Source organism: Equus quagga, chromosome 14, assembly GCF_021613505.1.
Source record: "Equus quagga isolate Etosha38 chromosome 14, UCLA_HA_Equagga_1.0, whole genome shotgun sequence".
Classification (NCBI taxonomy): Eukaryota; Metazoa; Chordata; class Mammalia; order Perissodactyla; family Equidae; genus Equus; species Equus quagga.
In genome coordinates this window covers 39,811,047-39,834,308 of record NC_060280.1, presented here as the reverse complement: position 1 = coordinate 39,834,308, position 23,262 = coordinate 39,811,047, and the positions used below count along the sequence as shown (strand labels likewise).

The following is a 23,262-nucleotide window of genomic DNA, read 5'->3' as shown; positions in this document are numbered from 1 at the left end:
AGAGATGAAAGATTCAGGTCCATGTGACCAAAGTACATTTTAGAGTAAACACCTTTTTCTTGCCTTTTCACTTCCCTTTTTTTCTCTTTTTCTATAAATGAATAGTTCCTCACAAACACAAATACAAGATCGAGTTTCAGGAAAATTAGTCCTTACCTGCTTCCTGTAACTTTTTCAACAAAATGGAAATAAGAAAATCCACTAGAGGTCTTTCACCAAATGGCGTTTATAAGCTGGGCCAGGACTTTCCATCCTCTCCTTTGCTAATTATCAGAGGTGTAAAGGGCATGCCTTAGAGACATATTCCAAATGAGCTATTTTTCTGCTACACAGTATACCCATTTATATCTCTTTAAGAATTTCTTCATTGGACTGCTTACTTTATTGAACAATTATGGTGTATCTTATGCCAAAGTGCAAAAAGTTCCAGAATCTATACCTTTTAGGATACAGCTAGACATAATTTATCCAATAATAAATCATTTGTGATAAGCAATACAATTAATTGTTAGCCTAAGCTCATGTTATGTTTATGAAAGTCTGCTGAGAGGTAGCACTAAATAGTACAAGATTTTACTGGTAGAAAAACAATCATAGACCCTCTTATGACCTGCCATTCAGCCATATAATCCAACAAATGATGGGAAACCTACTTCTTTTGCTTCAAAAAATTTAAAATATGATGCATTACTTTAAAATTAAGATATTTAAGCCCTTAAATTAGTAAATGTGTTTTTGCCACTTACCTTCAAATTCTCTTTAAGGGTGACTTTAGTATTTTAACCAATTTACACAGATGATTCAAAGATGATATTTAGCCTTGTAATTAAATTTGTATTTCACAATAGGAATGAGCACAATATATATTACATTAAGAAAGTCATACTTCTTTGCTTCTGTTTTTAAAAACTCCCAAATATTATGGTAAATCATATTTCTGGATATCAAAATAAAAGCAACATAAAATCATAAAAACCTGGTTGAACACGGTTAGACGACCAAGGAGCAACAAAATATAGTAAAGTAATAAAAGAAGTTTTCTTAGGACTTAAATTGTTGGCTAAATGAATATAAATTAAATAAGTTATTTTTCCTTTGGATTTAAACATTCAGCACACTTGAATCATTTAATTCCTAGAAACAGAATTAATGTTTACCGTCTAGACCTAAGTGACATAAAATGATTTAACATGGAAGTGTACTGAGTGAACGTCCCAAACTGCTGCCTGAAGCTGTCACAGTAGTGCTAAATTTTTTTAAATACTGCCATTACATTCCAGACCTCCGGATTTAACCTTAATTAAAAGACCACAAATGAAAACAATCATGTTCTGTACTGGAACTATTGCCACTTTTAAGGATTGTTTCTTAATAGCCATTTAAAAAGTCTCATGTTCTAGAAGGTCATTACTCAATAATATTTAGGTAGGATACAGTAGCCTAGAAAAAGCAGTAAACCCAGTATTAAAGCCTGAGTTTTCAATATTACCTTATCTTATACCATCAATATGAATTCAGAGACGTCATATATCCTCACATACCCCATCTTCAAACTCTATAAATGAGATCATAAAAGCTATCATGCCTATTTAACAGGATGGTTTGGGTATATTAAATGCAAAAATGTATGGGAAAAACCTTTATTAAAGCAATAGATAAACATGAGCTATTATTAACTATGCAGGTATTATTCACTGAATACAAAACATTCTGGTTATTACTACAGGAAATTATAAAGACAGAAGAAGACAACGATAAAATCCCAGACTCTGAAGAGCTTATTTCAGAAAAGAAAAAAGAAAAGCAAACAAAAATACTGGAAAACCATATATTAAATATCTGAAAGGTAAAAAAAAAAAAAAAAATACACTGAATTTATTATTTCCCTTTAAATTCACGACAAAAAAAAATATGCCCTCATAAATATTTCTTGTCTTATTTAAGGTTTGCTGCGAGTGCTGCTTCCTAGTGCTCACCTACATACACTCTATAGCCATGGGAAGGAAAACAGTATTTCCAGACTTAATTAACAAGGCTATATTTAGTCTAGATGGAGTGAAAGAATGCAGAACTAGAAAAGTAAACACCTAGATTTAAGTAAATAAGGCATCTACGGCAGGTCCAACTCCCAGAACCTACTTTCACATCAGTTTTTAGGCAGACAATTTGGGAAACTAATCATACATTATCAAAATGACTATGCAGTGCTAATAACCTCAACATTATTCCCTCTTTGGAACAATGTCTGTAATTTTAAAATGTATGCCACTTTTTTATTCATCCTTAATTACCCATTTACCATAATATATATATATATATACATATAGCTTAAAAAGCAGTCAAAAATAGAGCTCTATGTACAATCAAATATTTCTTTAAGTTACTCAACTTTCCCTCCTTATTAGAATGATTCATTATCACAATAAAAAAATGCTAGGTTTAATGGCTTCTTATTCCTCTTGGACCATATTAATTAATCTTCATAATAATCACAAAAAAATGATATATTAATTATTCCATTTGACATATGAGGAAACTGAGACAAAAGCTGGTAAATGGTGAGCCAGGATTCAAACTGCTAAGTGCCAGTAGCACTCACTCAGTCATGAGAATCAGCAGGATCTCCAGACACTGCCAACATCCCTGGGAGCACAAAATCCCTCCTCCTGATTGAAAACCACTGATCTAGCTTCATGAGAGTTTTAATGAGAAATGGATGTTGAATTTTGTCGAAAGTTTATACTGATTTTGAGATGATTATTTTTTTTAAGTTTGCTAATATGATGAATTACATTAATTGATTTCTGAATGTTAAACCAAACTTGAATTCATGGACTAAACCTTACTTGGTCGTTATATATTATTCTTTTAATATAACACTGGATTTGATTTGCTGAAATTTCATTAGGAATATTTTGTCTATAGTGACGAGGCACACTGGGTCTACAGTTTGCTTTTCTTGTAACGTCTTTATCTTGTTTTGATATCAAAATTATGCTGGCCTCATAGAACAAATTTGGAAGGAATCGCTTCTCTTCAACTTTGCAATATAGTTTGAGTAAAACTGGTGTTATTTCTTCTTTAAACATTTATTAGAGCACACCAGTGAAGATACCTAGACCTGGAATTTTCTTTGGGCAAAAGTTTTTAATTACAAATCCAGTTTCTTCAATAAATACAGGGCTGATCAGGCTATCTGTTTCTTCTTGAGGGAATTTTGGTGGTTTCTATCTTTCAAGAATTTCATCTAAGTTGTCAAATATATGAACATAAACTTGCCCAAAATATCAAGTTATTATACTTTTTATATCTGTATAGCCTGTATTGATATCACTCTCTCATTCCTGATATTGGTAATTTGTATCTTCTCTCTTTTTTCCTTGATCAGTTTGGCTAGAGGTTTATCAATTTTATTCACTTTCTCAAGGAACTAGCTTTAGGTATATTGATTTTTTTCTTTGGGTTTAATTTTTCTTCACTTATTTTCACTTTACTATTTATAATTCCTTGCTTTGGTTTGCTTTGGGTTTAAGTGCTGTCTTTTTCTAGTTTCTTAAGGTGGAAACTCAAGTCATTGATTTGACACCTTTCTTCTTTTTCTAAACAGGTATTTAGTGCTATAAATGTCCCTCTAAGTATGCAGTAAATATATCCCACAAGTTTTGTTACGTTGTGTTTGCTTTTTCATTCATCAAAGTACTTCCTAGTTTCTATTTTGACATCTTCTAAAGTATGTTAGTTTTCAAATATTTGGGATTTTCCAGATATCTTCTGGTTACCCATTTCTAATGTAATTCCACTGTGGCCAAACAATAAATTGAATGACTGGAATCCTTTGAGACTTGTTTTGGAGCTCAGAATACATCAATCTTCAGGGCAGTTGAAAACAATGTGCGTTCTGCTGCTGTTGTGAAGAGTATTCTACGAATGTCAATTATGCCAAGTTAGTTAATGGTGTCGTTCAAGGATTGTGTATCCTTAATGATCTCCTTTTTATCTTCTCTACCAGTTACTGAGAGAAGGATGTTGTAATCTCCAAGTGTAATTGTGAATTTGTATATTTCTCATTGCAGTTCTGTCGGTTTTTGCTTTATTTATTTTGAAGCTGTTATTAGGTGAACAAACATTTAGGAACTTTTATGTCCTCTTAATTCCCTTAACTCTTTACTGTTATGAAAGGAGGCTCTTTTTCTCAGTAATATGCTTTGCTCTAAAATCTACTGTCTAATGTTAACATAGACACTCCAGCTTATTTCTGATTAAAGAGAGCATGATATATCTTTTTCTAACCTTTTGCTTTTAATCTGTTTTAGTTTACTCTTAATTTGTCACTTTACTTTTAAAGTGGCTTCTTTTAGGTTAGAGTTGATTTGACATTTATAACATAAATCTTAAAATTATCATGGTCTACCTTCAAGTGATATGCAATATCCCATAGTGTATAAAAATCTTACATTACACTTCCATCTCTTCCCTCTTAAACTTTGTTATTGTTGTTGTACACTTGACTTTTACATATGTTACAACCCTCACAAACTACACTGCTATTATTTTTGCAATTAATTACACTTTCAAAGGGATACAATTAAGAAAAGTATCTTTTATGTTTACCCATGTAGTTACCATTTCCACTGTTCATCATTTCTTTGTGTAAACCTGGATTTCCAACTGCTATCATTTTCCTGAAAACTTTTTGACAAACTTTAACATTTCCTCTACTACAAGTTTGCTGTTGATGAATTCTTTCAGCTTTTGTATGTCTGGAAAAGTCTTTATTTCACCTGTTTTTTTAAAGACATTTTGCTGGGTATACAATTCTAGGTTGACAGTTCTTTTTCCTCAGTACTTTAAAGATGTTGCTTAACTGTCTTCTGGTTTGTATTATTCCCAAAGAGAAATCTGCTGTCATCATAATCTTTCTTCCTCAGTATAAAATGTTTCTCTTTTCTCTGGCTGCTTTTTTCTCTTTATCACTGGCTTAATTGACTATGATATGATTAGTTTCCTTCATGTTCCTTGTGCTTGAGGTTCATTAAACTTCTTGGATATTAAAAGTTTAGAGTTTTCATCAAGTTTGAGACATTTTCAGCCATTATTCCTCCAAATGCTTTTTCTGAACTTCCCTCTTTTAGAGACTCCAATTGTACGCACATTGGGTCAAGTCAAGCTGTCCCGTTAGATCACTAACATTCTGTTTGTATTTTTCATTTTCTCTTGGTGTTTCAATTTGGATAGTTTTTATTTCTGTGCCTTCAGGTTCACGAATGTTTTCTTCTGCAAGGTCTGACAGCCAATAATCCTGTGTATTTTTCATCTCAGACATTATAGCTTTCGTCTCCAGAAGTTTAATTTGAGTCTTTTTTATATCTTCCATATCTCTGCTTAATGTGTTCAATATTTACCGTAGCTTCTTGAGAATATGGAGTAGTAATAATTACTGTTTTGATGTCCTTGTCTACTAATTCTACCATGGGTATCATTTCTGAGTTGGTTTCAAATGACTGATTTTTCTCATCTATGGGTCATATTTTCCTGAGTCTTTTCATGCCTGGTAATTTGTTATTATATGCCAAACATGAATTTTACCTTGTTGAGTGCTGTATATTTTTGTATTGGGCAACATTCACATCCTTTCATGTCTTGCTTTTTTTTTTTTCCAGTTGGGGTCAGAGTAGTGTTTAATCTAGGGCTAATTCTGTCCTACACTGAGGTAAAAATCCTTCCCAGTACTCTTCCCAATGCCCCATGAATTATGAAATTTTCTATTCTCATAGTGGGAACAGCTACTCCTAGCCCTGCATGAGATCATAAGATCTTTCCCTCTAATGGGTTTGGCTAGCTCTCTCTCCAGCCTCAGGCAGATTCCTCACATGCATGCACTGATCAGAACTCAGGTGACTACTCACTGGGACCCTCTGCATATCTCTGGAGCTCTCTACCTCTCTCCTGTCCTACCTGCAAACTCTAGCCACCTTGTCTCCTTGAACTCCTAGTTGTCTCATCATCTCTGGTGTACAACCAGGTTCTGCCTCAGTTCTACATCCCTGCTCCATGGCCTACAAATGCTTTCCAGGTAGTAAGCCAAAGCAATCACAGGGCTCATCTCACTAGTTTCCAAACTTTCAGGGATCACTGTCCTTCACTGCTTAATGTACAATGTCTTGAAAACTGTTGTTTCATTTATTTTGTCTGGTTTTCTTGTTGTTTCAGGCAGAAGGGTAAATCTGTTCACTGCCACTCCAATGTGGCCTGAATTAGAAATCATCTTTTATTTCAAACATAGTAAACACACTCGTTTAATATCATTTTCAGACAATTCAAATACATATAGTCTCTGTAGGTCTGTTTCTGTTGTTTATTGTTTCTGCCAGATTTTGATCCTGGTGCCTTGTTTCCTTATGTGCTTCACTATTTCTGAGTACTATACAAAAATTATATGTGAAAAAGACTTCTGCTTCCAGGAAGATCAGATATACATATTTTCCCTATTCCCCGCTAATTACAACTAAAAACCCTAGATATTATAGATAAAACAAACATCAAAAGACTGAAAGGCAGAAAGAAAAAGGGAGACCATCCAGAGATCTTGAGATCCAGAAAATGATGTGGTGGTGAGTACCTAGGTTTTCTTTTTGCCTATACATTCCAGTCTTGAAGTTGAAGAAGCCTACAAACCAGAAATGCTCACAGGCACAGACAGAAACCTGCTCTGTCTTGCTAAAGGGTCAGGAAAAGGGCAGCCTATCAAAACAGCAATTTTTAGACAATAACCACTCTACCCCAGCCAAACACCACAGAAAAAGAGTGTGGCCCAACGCCCACCAACAATGTCCAAGTGGAGAGCCTCATGAGGCTGTAACAAGGCACCCTAACACCTACAATGGAGAGAAGTCAGAGGAGAAAGTCAAGTAGAAAGCTGAGACTTTCATCCCCAACAGGTGATAACTAGGCCTCTGCTCCCCCTCCCCCTACCAGGGGTGTCAGTAGAGACCACGCCCACCCAGCAGTAAAGAGGAGCCACACCATCCTTCAAGTGACGACAAAAGCCAAATGCTTATTATGTGGGTTGTTTTTGTATTTTGTAGTTTCCTTTCTTATATAGTACTTTCCTATATCTCTTTTATTTATATTTCTTTGTAAAATTCTACTTCTTCATATCTGTCTCTCTTTGTTTTTAATGATTTTCCTTTATATTTGTCTCTTTCAATTTTTTAATCTATATTTTATATTATCTTTACAAAGCAAACAGAAAACAAAGGTGTATAAAGACTAGTTATGATAATAATCCATGCCCAAAGAGCCATCACACCCTCTGATCTAACTGACCCTGTAGTCGTCCTTCAAGCCATTTATAGCAAAGTCCCTACTAGTTTCAAAGCTCAACCTCTAACCCTAAAATCTCTAGGATGAATAATCAAATCCTTCAGATAGAAACACAGGACAAAGAAGCACAAGACAAAATTCTCTACTAAAGTAACAATAAATCTACCTGCAATGAACTACTAGAATAAGGATATTTTCTCACATTCCAAGCCATTCATTCTGTCCTTCTATCAGAAAGCACATGATCTAAAAATCCATCTTCTTAGCTTTTATCCATCCACACCCAGAGAAATTCATAAAACAGTCATGTACTAAGATGTTCATCACCACAGTGTTTGTGAGTTGAGGAGCTGGGAGAAATCTGGATATCCATTGCCGGAAGAATGAACAAGTAAAATGTGGATGAAATATTCTAAAATTAGGTAGTGGTGACAGTTGCACAACTCTGTGAATATACTAAAAACCACTGGATTATAAACTTTTAAAGAGGTAAATTTTATGGCAGGTGATTTATATCTCAATGAAAGTATTAGAAAGCAATATGTAGGGGATGGATATTTTAGCACACAATGCAGCAGGCAGAAGCAATACACATAGGTCTTGAAAACAAGGTGTCAAGTTCAAAGTAAAAACAATACGGACAGATCTTGAAAACATGGTATTAAATTATCCAATAAAAGAAAATAAGAAGGAGTATCTCTAATATTTCCCCTTTTCACGCTCACAAGCTTGGCTGCAGTATCTGGGAAAATCTCCCTCTACGTAGGTCTATCTTTGTGATCAAGCGAGCCATGGAAACTTTACGGAACCTATTCCTCCTGGATAGCAAAGTATCTCACTTCCTACAAAGTGAAGATAAGAGCTCAACATTGCCTAACGTTATACTGGGTACCAGAAACACATTCCTCAATGTGACTGAAAGAGTCAGAGGAAGAACAGAGAGAGGAATGTCATCCCCAGTCCTGGTACTTCTAAGAAAGCTTCCAACAAAGGAATCTATTAGTTCAGGACCTCAGCTGAGGCAGATCCACTTACTCCTTTGTTTACCTTCCTGTGGGAAAACAATGTCATTCAGCTGGCTTAAAGGACTCAGGTCTCGGGGCTAATGGAAAGCGGGCTGATGGGGAAAAGAAGAAAAGGTATTATGTTCACCAACTTAGAAGAGAAGGATCATTCTCTCTCATCTTTGCCATTTCAGAAGTATTTGCTCCCAATCTACATTCATTCAATAATTATTTATTGAGCATATATTATATGCTAGGCACTGTTTGTAGGTACTAGGGATATGACAGTGAATAAGCAAGAGTCCTTGCCTTTAAGCAGCTTATACACAGTGAGGGAGGAAAAACAATTTAACAAGCAAATAAGAAAATTTCAGTACTTCTAAGGACCATGAGAAAGAAAAGATTACGAGGTAGAGAGTAGAGCAGGGAGGGGAAGCTGCTGTAACTCCAACAGTAAGGAAGGGCCCTCTTGGGAGGTGACGATGAGCTGAAAACTATCTAAGGAGAAAATGCTAGCCAAGAAAAATCTAAGGAAAAAAGATTTCCAAGCAAAAAGAAAAGCAAGTGCAAAGGTTGTAAAGAAATAACTAGCTTTCAAATGTTCAACAGACAGAGAGCAAGCCAGTGTAAAGAATAAGAAAGAGTAAATGAAGCCAGACAGGTGGCAGCCGCCAGACAGAGCCTTGGAAGCCACAGTGAAGCATCTCAATTTTACTTGGGGTGCAGTGGGAAGGGAAGGTTTTTCTGAGTTTTAAGCAGAAGATTGACATGCTCTGATTTGTGTTTCCTATCACTCTGACTGCCATGTGGAAGACAGACTATGGGAAGACAAGAGTGGGAAAATGTAAACCAGTTAGGGGAGACAGCTCAGGCAAGAGATGTTAGGACTCAGACTCTGGTTATAACCGTGGAGGTGGGGAGTCACTGTAAGATGCGGAATCTATTTTAGAAGTAGATTAAGATTTCCTGACGGACTGTACTAGGAGTATAAGAAGAATAGCTAAAACTCCCAAGTTTCTGGCCTAAGTAAGTAGATGGATGGCTGATGTTATTTGCTGCAAAGGGAAGGGGTAAATTTGAGCAAATTTGAAAGATTGTGTTTATAATTGTTTTTTAATTTAATACTTTCAGTTTATTTCTTTCAAGTTCATGTGCCAAATTTCTTCAACTAGTTTACAATCCATTTTGTATTTCTTTTGTATCCTCGTATGCCCAGCACAGCTGTGATATATAATAAATACCTGCTGAATCTATTTAAATTGAAGTGGCCTTACAAGAAAACATACAAATCAAGATTTTCAAAACTTATGTTTGAAAAATCAAATACAGATGTTTTAAGACACTGCACGTTTAAAATTAAAAAACAAATGATACAGACAAGCATACTAGATATACGTTTACAATTTTAAAATGCATGCATTGTCGAACACTTGGTGGCATAAATGAAATTGAAGAGAAGTTTTCAAAAAGACTTAAATAGAAAGATTTTTAAATGTCATAAATTATAATTAAACTAAACATAAATGAACCACACTGGACATTACATTTTAAATAACTGATGGCAGCATATGCTGAATTTTGAAAGACTGGAATCCTCAGTCATTGTCACAACCAACATAATAAAGGGAAATCGTGTGAACACAAACTTTTGTGAGTTCTCTCTTAAGTCATACTGTGGCAGAGTTGAATCCTAGCAGCTGGTGTTCTTATGAGTAACTGGTTCTGGCATATTATCCCCAGGAAAATGTTTCTACCATTTTATAGCCATATCTTCAGCAGAAGCCAGAGAAAATATTTAATTCTTTACATCATACCTTTTCTATATACTTTTTATACATTTTGCCCTTAACAACCAATTCTCTCTCAATTCTGAAAATCCAGGGCCAGCCCCGGTGGCCTAGTGGTTAAGTTTGGTGTGCTCCACTTCAGCAGCCCAAGTTCAATTCCCGGACATGGACCTACACTGCTCTGTTAGTGGCTATGCTATACTGGTGGCCCACATACTAAAAAACAGTGGAAGACTAGCACGGATGTTAGCTCAGGGCAAATCTTCCTTAGCCAAAAAAATAAAAAATAAATAAATAAAAATCTAAAAAACTATACTATTTTAAAAACTGCACACTTTTCCTTCCAAAATATGCTAACATAAAACAATAAAACAACAACATTTTCAGATGGATATTAATTCAATTGCCTTAAGTTTGTAAATTTTTTTTCCTGGTGAGGAAGATTGGCCCTGAGTGAACATCTGTTTCCACTCTTCCTCTATTTGCTTGAGGAAGATTGTTGCTGAGCTAACATCTGTGCCAATCTTCCTCTATTTTATGTGGGATGCTGCCACAGCGTGGCTTGACAAGCAGTGCTGGGTCCACATCCATAATCCAAATCTGCGAACCCCAGGCAGCCAAAGCAGAGAGCACAAAGTTAACTACTATGCCACCAGGCCAGCACCAAGTTTCTAATTTTTAAAACGGCTAATCATTAAGGCTATAAACTACTGTTCTGATAACCAAGACTTACTGGAGCTTACTGACAGATATCATGAGTAATAAGAGTAACTATAAAGGAGCCCAAAGGAAGATCTTTTTACAGTAACAAAAGCATTAATAGAGATGCCCCTTATTCAGAGTACTATTTAGTTCTTTACCTGCTCCCTACAACACTAACACACACAGCAAAATTTATATTCACAATTACATAGTACAAACGCTGTACTGTTTTCTGTTTTGAGACAACTTTAACAGCCAAAACTAACAAAATGCTATTATTATTAACCAAATTGTTATTATTTCATTGTCTCCCAACATTTTGAGTGGGGCTGTGCATATATGTGTATGTATAAAACCAACCCATTGTAGTAAAGATATAACCATACTAAGTGAAAAGGTCGGAGTACACCCTCCAAAAAATGACTATTTAATAGCATGAGTAATAAAAACTGCATTGCATAGACACAAAAGATGTCACAAAATGATGTGCCCCCAATCATTTAAAAAATGGGTATGTAATGTGAAATGTGAATGTGCATCTATGTTTATGTATTTATGTATGTACGCTGCAGAAGGAAGAGAATTAAAAAACAAACACTAAAATATTAGTAATTACTACATAGTAAAATTACAGATGATTTTTACTTTCTTCTTTTTTTCCAGATTGGCACCTGAGCTAACAACTGTTACTAATCTTCTTTTTGTTTTTTTCTGCTTTTTTTCCCCAATTCCCCCCAGTACCTAGTTGTATATTTAGTTGTGGGCCCTTCTAGTTGTGGCATGCAGGACGCCCCCTCACCATGGCTTGATGAGCAGTGTCACGTCCGTGCCCAGGATCCAAACTGCCGAAACCCTGGGCCACCGACATGGAGCACGCAAACTTAACCACTTGGCCCCAGGGCCGGCCCCCCTACTTTCTTCTTTATGCTTCTGTGCAACCCAAATCTTAACATGTACTTAAATACAATAAATAATTTTTTAAAATAAAACCTTCCATCATTTAGAAATTTTGTTGTTGACATTATGAGCCAACAATTTCAACTTAGTTTAATAAGCAATATAATCAAGTTATAGACCAAAGTTATTTCTTAAGGCTAAATTTAGTCTCTCTGAAAATACTTAAATTCTTACCTATTCTGCACCAACCATCTGCTTACTATAGTAATAGTTATATAGTTAACAGTATAAATAAAAGGCTCTATTTTGATAAAGACAAAACTTATGAGATTATCATTAGTATCCAGAATATATCACATACAAATTCCATTTCCTTTAAATATAGTCAAAATCTATGTGTAAAGTCTTTTTTTTTTTTTTTTTTTTTTGAGTAAGATTAGCCCTGAGCTAACACCTGCTGCCAATCCTCCTCTTTTTGCTGAGGGAGACTGGCCTTAAGCTAACATCCACACCCATCTTCCTCTACTTTATATGTGGGACGCCTGCCACAGTATGCCTTGCCAAGCGGTGCACAGGTCCACACCCAGGATCCAAACCGGTGAACCCCGAGTCACCAAAGCAGAATGTGTGAACTTAATCACTGTGCCACCAGGCCAGCCCCTAAGTGTAAAGACTTTGATCTCATTAAATTTTTGAATTATAGACCCTTCATAACTAGTTGAAAAAGATAAAAGACTAATTCATATTTTGCATTTTCTGAAAAACTTTTCTAATACTGAAATTTATTAATCTGGACACAAAAAGTACAAATCTACTTAACAGATAAATGTTATCTACCCCCCCAAAAAAAGTTTTCCATTTAGAAAGAACTGGATCCAAAGGTTATTCTAGATTGGGAACACTATGGTAAACAACATGGTACAGCCACTCTGGAAAGCAATTGAACAGTTTCTTTAAAAACTAAACATGCAATTACCATACAACTCGGCAATTGAAGTCCTAGGCATTTATCCTAGAGGAATGAAAACTCACGTTCACACAAAAACCTCACATAAATATTTATAGCAGCTTTATTTGTAATAGCCAAAAACCAAAACAAGCCAGATGTCCCTCAATGGGTGAATGGTTAAACAAACCAGTATAACCACACCACTGACTACTACTCAGCTGTAAAAAGAAATGAACTAGTGATAGGTGCAACAACTGGAATGACTCTCCAGAGAATGATGCTGAATGAAAACAACTAATCACACATACTATATATATACTATATGATTCTATTTATATAACATTCTTGAAGTTATAGTCTATAGAAATTATAGAATTATAGAAATAAAACATGGATTAGTGGCTGCCAGAGGTTAAGGAGTGGAAGGATTAAGGGTAAGAGGGAAGTGGCTATAGCTACAAAAGGGCAGCATGAGGGATCCTCGTGGTGAAAGAAATGTTCTCCGTCTTGACTACAAGTAATATCAACGTAAATATCATAATTTGAACACTACTATAGTTTTGTAAGATATTACTATTGGGGGAAACTGGGTAGAGAGTACATGAGATGTCCCCATTATTTCTTACAACTGTATATGAATCTACGATTATTTTAAAATAAAAGGTTTAATTTAAGAAAATACGGCATTTTAAGGGTATTCTCCAACATTTATTGTATCAACCAAAGTCAAAGATCTCCCCTCCAGAAATTTACAGTCTAAACCAGGCAACACAAAAAAAGTTTATGAAAGCTTCCTTAGAATTTAAAGTTAAGTGTATACGTACACACAGTAATTGAGTATTAAAGTCTACACCATGTGGTAGTATAGAAAAGCATATACATGGCTAAAAGAAAAAAAAAATGCATTGAAACTCAAATTCCCTTCCAGTATACTAGTGTAATATTTTTAAATTTTTTTAAAAAAATAAGAAAGGAGAGCAGCACCCAGAATAGTTTGGTGCTGCTATTATGGTTCCCACAGCACCCTATAATTTATCTTTCAGTCATTATCAGACATTATTATTTCTACTGTGCCTCTCCACTACACAGCAAACTCCACACATACAAGGACTGTCTCCATCTTACCCACCAGCATATGGCATGGTAACTGACAAGTGGGAAATACAGAGCAAAAATAAAACATTTTACAACTGAAATGAGCTGCTAAGTAAAACTGAACTACATTCCCCTGTTACAGAATTCAAGAATCTATCCTTAAGTAAATAAATAATTATTTATCTTTTTTTGGTTGAATTTTTCAATGTTGCCTATCAATTTTATTAAACAACTTTAAAAGATTTTAATATAAATGTCCTTAAAATACAAACTTGGCAATGAAAATTACATAACCTTGATTATATATTTATTGTGAAGGATATCAGACTAGATCACATACTTCATTGTTATACACTTAGAAATTTAGAAGCCTAGCTAATTGTCTTAGTCTTTGGTGATAAAACCAATGCTGTTCTGATGTCCCAGAAGAATGTACATCATAAAGCTCATCCTTAAATCATTTTCCCCACAAGAAATGGCAATAGAAGTAGAGTATGAAATGAAATTAAAGATGTATATATATAGAGAGAGAGAAATATATCCTATCAAAGAGGAAGATCTAAGCTTAAAGAAAAAAAGAGTCATGAAAGGGCACAGGGCAGTGAACCACTTTCCTCCTGAAATAAGTGAAATTCAGACATCTGTGACAGGAATAAACCAGATGGCATCAAGGGTCTTTAAAATATTTAAGTCTATCCTTTAAAACAAAGACAGAAAATACTGTCAAATTTAAGTAGCTTTCCTTTATTTTTTAAGGGAACTTGATTAAAAAGAAAAAGAGAGAAAAAAGCACACAGAAAAATCTTAAAAGCAAACAAAAGAATTACTTACCAAGTTGGCCATATAAATTGTGAGCAGCCCTCTCCTGCAAATAATTTTAAAAAGAGATACAGTGAGATTAAGCATCAATTTGACTTAATAATCACTTTATCATTTTTTTCAGAAATACATCTAAAGAGTTATCAGGAGTTAAGAAAAAGGGGATTATGCTGAACTAAGTTTTCAGTACCCTAATAGTTCGATGTAAATAGATCCTACAAGTCATTCTGTTTAGTGGTCATTAATTAAAATTCTTTAAAATTACCATTGCCTAGTAATCGTTAACTAGACTTATTGTGGTGATCATTTCACAGTACATCCCAATATCAAATTATTATGTTGTACATCTGAAAGTAATATAATGTTATATGTCAATTATATCTCAATTAAAAAAATTACTATTGCCTTATCATTATTTATTAATAGGAAGAGTAGTACAATTTGCTATTAGTCTATGTTTATGCTAGAGAACTCCAAATTTAATAAAGAATCCTAATGAATTCATCTTGCCAAAAAGTCAAGGCCAGGATAATTGTTATAAAATGAAAATTTATTCATTTATTTTTTTTTTTTTGAAAGGAAGATTAGCCCTGAGCTAACTGCGGCCAATCCTCCTCTTTTTGCTGCGGAAGACTGGCCCTGAGCTATCATCTGTGCCCATCTTCCTCTACTTTATATGTGGGATGCCTACCACAGCATGGCCTGCCAAGCGGTGCCATGTCCACACCCGGGATCTGAACCGGCGAACCCCAGGCCGCCGAAGCGGAACGTGCGTACTTAACCGCTGAGCCACCGGGCCGGCCCCTGAAAATTTATTTTTAAAAAATCAGGTCTTCTATTTGTTTCACACAAATGAAACTGTTCATGAAATGTCATTACAAATCATACTAAATCACCTTGGTTTCAACTTCATTGCTAAGTGAGAAGTCAGGTACTAAGTGAGCCTTCTAATACCAAAGGACAAACAAAAGTTCTGAAAACACTTTACAAGAAAATTGCATAGTTACCAAACTTATTTAATGAGAATTCAGGTAGAAACTCAAAGATAAGGATAATGTTATGCCCTTAATCACTTTATTTAACTTATATTACATATGAGACCATGAATGAAGCACTTCCTATTCTCTAGGTAAGAAATCTTTAAAGTTTTAAGAGTTTAAGGGCAGAGTTCAAATAGAAAACGCTGAAAATTATAAAAACTTATTTGAACTTCAATTGTGAACATTTTTAGTACTCAAAGAAAAAAATACTATGTATATAAAACAAGCACCAATATCAAATCACTTTCATTTAAATAGCATGCCAGGTCTTGATATTAACACTGTCAGTGAAACCTTCTTGATGTCAGATGCAGTCACACCTAGTCTTGATTGTTCATTAGATACAATGGCTTAATAAAGTTTTCAATATTAGGAAAGCCACATGGAGGCAGCGCGATTTAACTGAACAACAGTGAAGTCAAGTTAGGAAATCAGGGTTCCAGGTAACTTTAATTCTCTGCTACTCTGTAATTTTGTCCTTAAAATGAGGGAACAATACTAACTTGTATTTTATTTTGTATTGTTAATGTAACTTGTATTTTAAACATAAGAACTATTTAATTAAAAAAATTTTGCATTTATCACCAATACATAAAACACAATCTTGGACCTAGTCTGGCTGAAAGGGGCAGGAGCTCTGGGGATACCCACTGAGCCACACCCCCAGGCAATGTCCCTCTTCCGCAGGTCCCGACGCACCTCAGCAACACAACAGAATTCTACTGTTCCTCTAAAACAGAATTTAAAAATTACTGATGAAATGATCTGTAAAATCCCTTTTAGTTCTTCTTTTCCATGATTTGCACATATGAATTGAAATTGTTCTTACTAATCCTTACCAATATTATCAGTTCCTACCAAATTTTAAATCAAAGATGTTCTAATAGTACTTATTTTAAATAAATTATATGCAGAAAAATTAGGGTAACATCAACATCCAAGAGTTACATGTACACAGAAAAGTTAAATCCTTCTCAAGAGATACTTACTCTCTCCAAAAGCTGGTTACATATGAAGAAAAAATAATATTCTTAATTACAAAACCAAAATAAAAATATTTCTGTAATTTCAATGGTAGTCCCTGATAATACATTTCATTATGAAGTGAACTAATATATGATGCTATCTTTAAAAATATTTGTTGCACTAATCTAATTCTGTCTCTAATATACAATTGTAATCCAGCTCCAGTTTCATCCCTAGCTTCCATCTATCTGATAATATAATTGTTTATCTTCAATTACCGGACAAAGATTATCTTGTTTACTCTTACGTTTTCACAAACCTGCAATAGTATCTGGCATCTAACAGGCACTAAATAAATGGCTGTGGAATTACTAGACAAGGTATTACTAGGAACTCAGCCTTAGAAAAAGGAACACATTACAGGGCCCGGCCCAGTGGCATAGTAGTTAAATTTGCATGCTCTGCTTCAGCGGCCCGGTGTTTATAGGTTCGGATCCTGGGCATGGACCTACACACCACTCACCAAGCCATGCTGTGGCAGCATCCCACATATAAAATAGAGGAAGATTGGCAACAGACGCTAGCTCAGGGCCAATATTCCTCACCAAAAAAAGAAAAGGAACACATTACAGACATATAACATAGAAATATAATCACAAAGGGTAGCCACTAGACAAAGGGAGGGCCAATTAATGATACCAATTTATTAGCAAGCAAAGATGTGATCAGATGGGGCCGACCCAGTGGTGCAGTGGTTAAGTGCACACATTCTGCTTCTCGGCAGCCGGGGGTTTGCTGGTGTGGACATGGCACCAGTTGGCAAGCCATGCTGTGGTAGGCATCCCACATATAAAGTAAAGGAAGATGGGCACGGATGTTAGCTCGGGGCCAGGCTTCCTCAGCAAAAAAGAGCACTGGCGGTAGTTAGCTCAGGGCTAATCTTCCTCAAAAAAAAGAAAAAAGAGATGTGATCAGAGTATCTTATATTTGCATAAATGTTAACAATTTACAAGGTATAATCAATCTTTTGAAATCAGATTTTATCCTCTCAACAGCCCTAAGAAGTATAATGCAAATACTATTATCCTCACTCAAAAAAATCAAGAATCAGAGAAGTTAAGTGGTTTCCCTAAAAATATAAAAGTAGCAAAAAGACAAGCTGGAATTAGGAGTCAGTTCATCTGACATCAGTTTCAAGTTCTTTCCAATGTACTGCTTCTACAGCAGAAAATCTTTACGTTACTCAATTCTTTAAATTCTGCAACTCACTGACTTGTTTAATATGGTGTCCTAACAGGCTTCTATGCTTTGAAGATGAACAAAGCCTTGACATACTCACCACCGGGAAAGGCAGAGGATGTATTATTACTAAATTATGTCCTATTCTGATCTCAAGTTTCGATTTATCATTCTCAAATAATGAGGAAGATCACCTCCTTACCAGCCTTATCTGAATTCCAACCCAGAGCTAACAGCCTCAAGAAGGAGAGGACAATCATCCGGGAAGGGCATGATGTGGTAGACTGCACAGCCAGACTTTCTGGTGGGTTAACCTGGTACAGCATCTTCAACCTCTGTTCCAATGTCAACGTGGTAGGGTAGAACATCAGAACAGTGATTTACTTCATCACTTCTCTAGAGATGTTCAGTATCACAAGAAACTGATACGTTAATTAAATGCCATTTTATTATTTAACACTCGACTATATCTAGCCTAAGTCTGACGACAAACAGGCCACTCCCTTCCTAGTGAGGAAATTCTCTCTGGAAACCAAGTTACAAATTAAAACATTACAACAACAGTGTTGGGGAAGGGAGAGGTGCCAGATAGAATTAAAGGTGGCCTAGGCCTATAGAGGAAGGGCTGGGGCCAAGAAGGACCATAACCTTTTTAATCCAAGGACATTCCGATACACAAATGCTCCCATTCTGCTGAGAAGCACTGGATTAGAAGGTTGGTGAAGCTCAAAGAATAAGCAATCTAAAGTTAGTCAAGTATTTCTTTCAACTCCAGATAAGCTTCTTCTTTTTTTTGATGGAGGAACAGGCGAATCTCTTAAATTTACATGTAAAATTTCAGCGGGTGTGCGCATTAAGGGATACTACCTAAAAAAGTACTAAGAACCGCTGCTACAAGAAGTAACTCTGGGTAATCAGAGTTACTTCATTATTCTTATGGGAAAAATATTAAAATAATTAAATTTTCTTAGCATCTTAGTAGATTAAAGGGTATCCTCACATTCTCCTGAAATTCCAAGTATTATTATCTTCTAACAACATTATTGTGTCTAATTAGATGAGCAAAAATTCTTTTTTCCTGGAAACTCTAATGTATATATGCTTTAGCTAACATTCTCAAATTTTTGAAGGACACCGTATGTAACACATTTCATAACTAAGGTCACTAGGGAGTACAGTAGGAATCGTGTAACTTCTAAGTTCTTAATACTTACATGTTCTATATACTATACTATAGAAAAATATTTATGTGTTCTACAAGTGAAAGTTCCTCACCACTGTAATGGTTTACTAAGAGATGCTATTTAATCATCTCAGAAAGTCTTTCAAGATATAATAGATTTTCATCTATCAGAATTATTAGAAGAGTATAAAAATACTTCCTTAAGACACAGTAATGGATAAGATAGAATTCCAGTCTAGAGCAAGAGTCTATAATCATATTCTATCATATATAGTGGATAATACAGAGTAAACTTTTCAGAGGACTACAAGGTAATTTAATTTTCTTCCTGTGAAGATAACATGACACTGAAACTTGAAGATGACAAGAATTTATAGACCAAATTAATGGTATTCTTTTATTTACAATTATATGGTTCATACATTTTGGTCATATCTGCTTAGGAGTTTCATAACTACAACAGCGTAATTTAACAACTCAACTCATGAGTATGCTTAGAATAAATATGCAATTTTTGATATTTTAATCCATGTCCATGTTTGAGCACCCTGCAGTTTTAACTTATCTAAACTAACTCTAAATATCAAAGCAAATTCCACAGCAATTCTACAAAACAAAATCCATCAGAACAACTTCTTTCTGAACCACAAACAAAGCACTTCCTAGAAAAAGAAAGAGAAGACTAGTTCTTAACAGCCCACCTAGGGATAAACTAGATGTTACCAATGCTTCCTGCTGAGTTACTATGATCACAGTTCTTTCGTGGCACAAATTTTTTAAGCAACCCTGGAAACAACTTCAAAGCTTTCTCAGAATCCCACAGAGATGTGATTAAGATTTAAGTAAGCTGCCCTCTTACAAGGTGTTAGGAACTAACTAGCTAAGCATGCTTAATTCTATAAAGGGGAGGGAGACTGGGAAAGATGGATGGAAGCACAGAAGGATGGAGGGATGGATGAACGGATGGATAGGTTGGAGAGAGGGAGAAAAAAGCAGGGAGAAAAGAAAGTTAAACTAGTATAGATGAAGACATATTTATGAATACAGATAGATCTTCACTTATGTATCTATATCTATATATATCTCTCCATTGTGTGTGTGTGTGTATAACCTTATTGTATGTTCTTATCTCATTAACTGCTTTTTGAAAACCTGATTATACAATTGAGTACAAAATGTATAATCTCAGAGTAAAGATTTCACTATTAAATAAAGCTTTAGAGATTTAAAAATTAGGACTACTACTATTTGCTAAGTCAAAAAACACTGCTAATCACCTACATTCTGTTTCTTCCAGGCTTTCTAATATATTATTGACATTTATTTTAAAAATGATAAACGGTATACACATTTCCATTGACAACTGACTCCTTAAAGGTTGCTATTTCCCAACTTCTAACCTCAGACCTCTTGTTAATCTGGGCTTTCACACTCTAATCTTCCCCCATAGCTTCAATGACCATCCTATAAGAAGGAAACTTCCAATTTATTTTTATAACTATCACACTTCTCCAGAGTTCTCAAGACTCATATTTCAAGCTGCCTACTGGCTATCTCCACTAAGATTATATTGATTTTCTTTGTGAATTAAAAGCATAATTATAAATTCCTTTTCCTTAAAGTAAAAACTATAATATTAATATGCTTCATTTTGGGCACTAGATGTAATAATTTTAAAATATACATAACTTCAACCTTTGTAAATTAATTATAATCTATTAAGGGATCCTAATATTTTCTGAAATCTTAATAAAAATTTGTGGCAAGTAAAAAATGCCTTTTCAAAGCAAATAAGACCATTAAGTTAACTTCTGCACAATTCCAGACAGAGACCAGACTTGCTTAAAATAAGACACACTATAAAGCAACTTGAAAAGAGATAAAGCTAAAGATTTGCTTTTCTATATTTTAAGGTTAACTCCAAAAAATTTTTTAAAACCTGCTTTTTAAAAAAATAAGTCACTGTTATAAACTATTTAACCCACAATAAAAAAAAATTTAAATAAATAAATAAAGTCATTAGCTTCCAAACAATAATAAAAAACTACAATTTTAAGTTTTTAATTAGACCCCAAACCAGAATTTGTAGCTGATATCCATATACACAAACAACTCTCAACAAGAAGAACAAAAGAGCTATTTTCCGGTATTAATTGCATCAGCTAATAAATAACAGAACTAAATCAACACATTTCACAAAGAGTTCAATTACACAACAAGCACATCAAGGCAGGGATCAACTTTTCTTCAGCAACTATATGACAGCACTTATAAAGAAGCTACACCCAAATTTTTAAGTCTTTAAAACAGTAAAACCACTCCAATTAATAGTTAAAACAGGCATGCTCTATTAACACCCACAAATTTTCTGTGAATACCGAGTATCTATGAATAAAACACTAGTGCAATAGCTTACTAAAAGGACGGTGTAACGATCAACAGTGAGCAAATATCTTAAGCACTATCACAGTGCCTGGCATGTGATAATTGTATGGCAAATAAAAAGAAGAAAGCTTTAGAAAAGTTCACTATCAAAAGTAAAAGGAGAATTAACTAGTGAACCAAAATCCAAGTTACCATCTCACTTCCAGAAAACCTCTTTATGCCTTAAGTTATAGCTTTTAATATCAATAACATAATTTTACTTGGGTGTTACTGTATTTAAACAAATGTTGGTCTTGAAGGAAAAGTTTTATTTTATTTTTAGCTAAAATTGTGAAAATAAGGCCTAGACTAATACGTCAGCAGAAAAGAATTGAGAGCTCAATAAGAAACACACACATACACATGAAAAATTGGTATATAACAAGCGGCATTACAAATCAGTGGAGAAAGAATGAACTATTGAATTCCTGGTGCCAGAGTAACTGACTATTCACCAGCCAAAAAAAAAAAAAAAAACAGGAAAGGGGGCAAGGGGGGGTAAAAAAAAGACATCCTATGGTAAGCACAGCCTCTAAGATGGACCTAAACATATTTCTATTTTTCAAGGTGATAAAATACTAACACTAAGAAGCTATAAAGTTAAAGATATATATATTGTAGTCTGTAGAGCAAGCACTAAAAAAAGAGAAACAAAAAAATACATAAAAATGGAATTCTAAAAAAAATTCTTCTTCCAGTTTCCAGTCCCCATGTAAGGAGCCTGGAAGTCATGACTCAGTCCTAATACCAAGTAAAAAGCTGAGTGAACTGAAAACTCAACAACTCTTCTCAGATCTGTAAAAGAAGGGAAGCCACACTGCAAACTGCTGCCCCCCAAACTGGGGAGATACAGGTAAATACAGACAATCACAACTTACCACAGCAGAAACTCACAAGCTGAAACCTCCAAGAGAAAGAGAGCCAGGAGAGGAAAACCTGAACTGTAATTGATGAATAGCAGGAGGCTTAGCGTGAACAAGTCAGAGAGTTAAAAATTCCAGGAGTACTCAGTCATAAGGGGGCCCCCCACTTTTGTGGTTTTATCTCCAGGAGCTTGACTAAGTTCTCAAGTAAATATCAGAGAAAAATTTCCTTGTGCTTCCAAGCAGGGGGTGGGGAAAAGGAAGCGTTCTGCAATAAGCCAGAGCACTCTGTTCCTAACAAGGCTTGCCCTCAGGAGAAACCAGTTAACCAGACCCCAACCTGCTGAGGTATTATGAGAGCCTAACTGACCCGGGGAAGGGAAATACCCCACTCCAGCCGGCTCTAGAATTCCACATGGAAGAAGTGACATACCCAACTCCAGCACACTCTAGCCATCCTGCCCCACCAAAGGCGAGGGGAAACACTGAGAAACATAGTTCAGAGCCTAGAGGCATAGGCTCACTGAGAGACTGAGACCTAATCTAAGGACTAAAGAACACTTCCCCTTCCCCCACACCTCACCACCATATTACTAAAGGCCTATTTACAACAGTTCCTTTTACCTGGTACATCATATCTGGCCATCTAGAAAAAATTACAAGGAAAACAAAAAGGCAAAAAACACTATTTGAAGAGACAGAGCAAGCATCAGAACCAGACACAGCAGGGATGTTGGAATTATCAGGCAAGGAATTTAAAACAACAAAGATTACTATGCTGAGGGATAAAGTAGAGAGCATGTAAGAACAGATGAGCAATGTAAGCAGAGAGAGAGAAATCCCAAGAAAGAACTATAAAGAAAAGAAACTATAACAGAAATGAAGAACGCCTTTGATGGGATTACTAGTAGACTGAATATAGCTGAGGAAAGAATCTCTGAGCTAGAGGATATATCAGCAGAATCCTTGAA

General features: G+C 35.0%; 1 protein-coding gene across 2 annotated transcripts in view; it reads right to left on the bottom strand.

The window, feature by feature from the left end:
* TMEM135 (transmembrane protein 135) overlaps positions 1–23,262 on the bottom strand; it is a 231,776-nt gene that overhangs the window by 163,508 nt on the left and 45,006 nt on the right. For both annotated transcript variants that reach the window (XM_046685943.1, XM_046685944.1), the window contains one exon: positions 14,589–14,622. In XM_046685943.1, the coding sequence (XP_046541899.1) occupies positions 14,589–14,622 (34 nt within the window). The remainder of the gene's footprint in view (positions 1–14,588; positions 14,623–23,262) is intronic.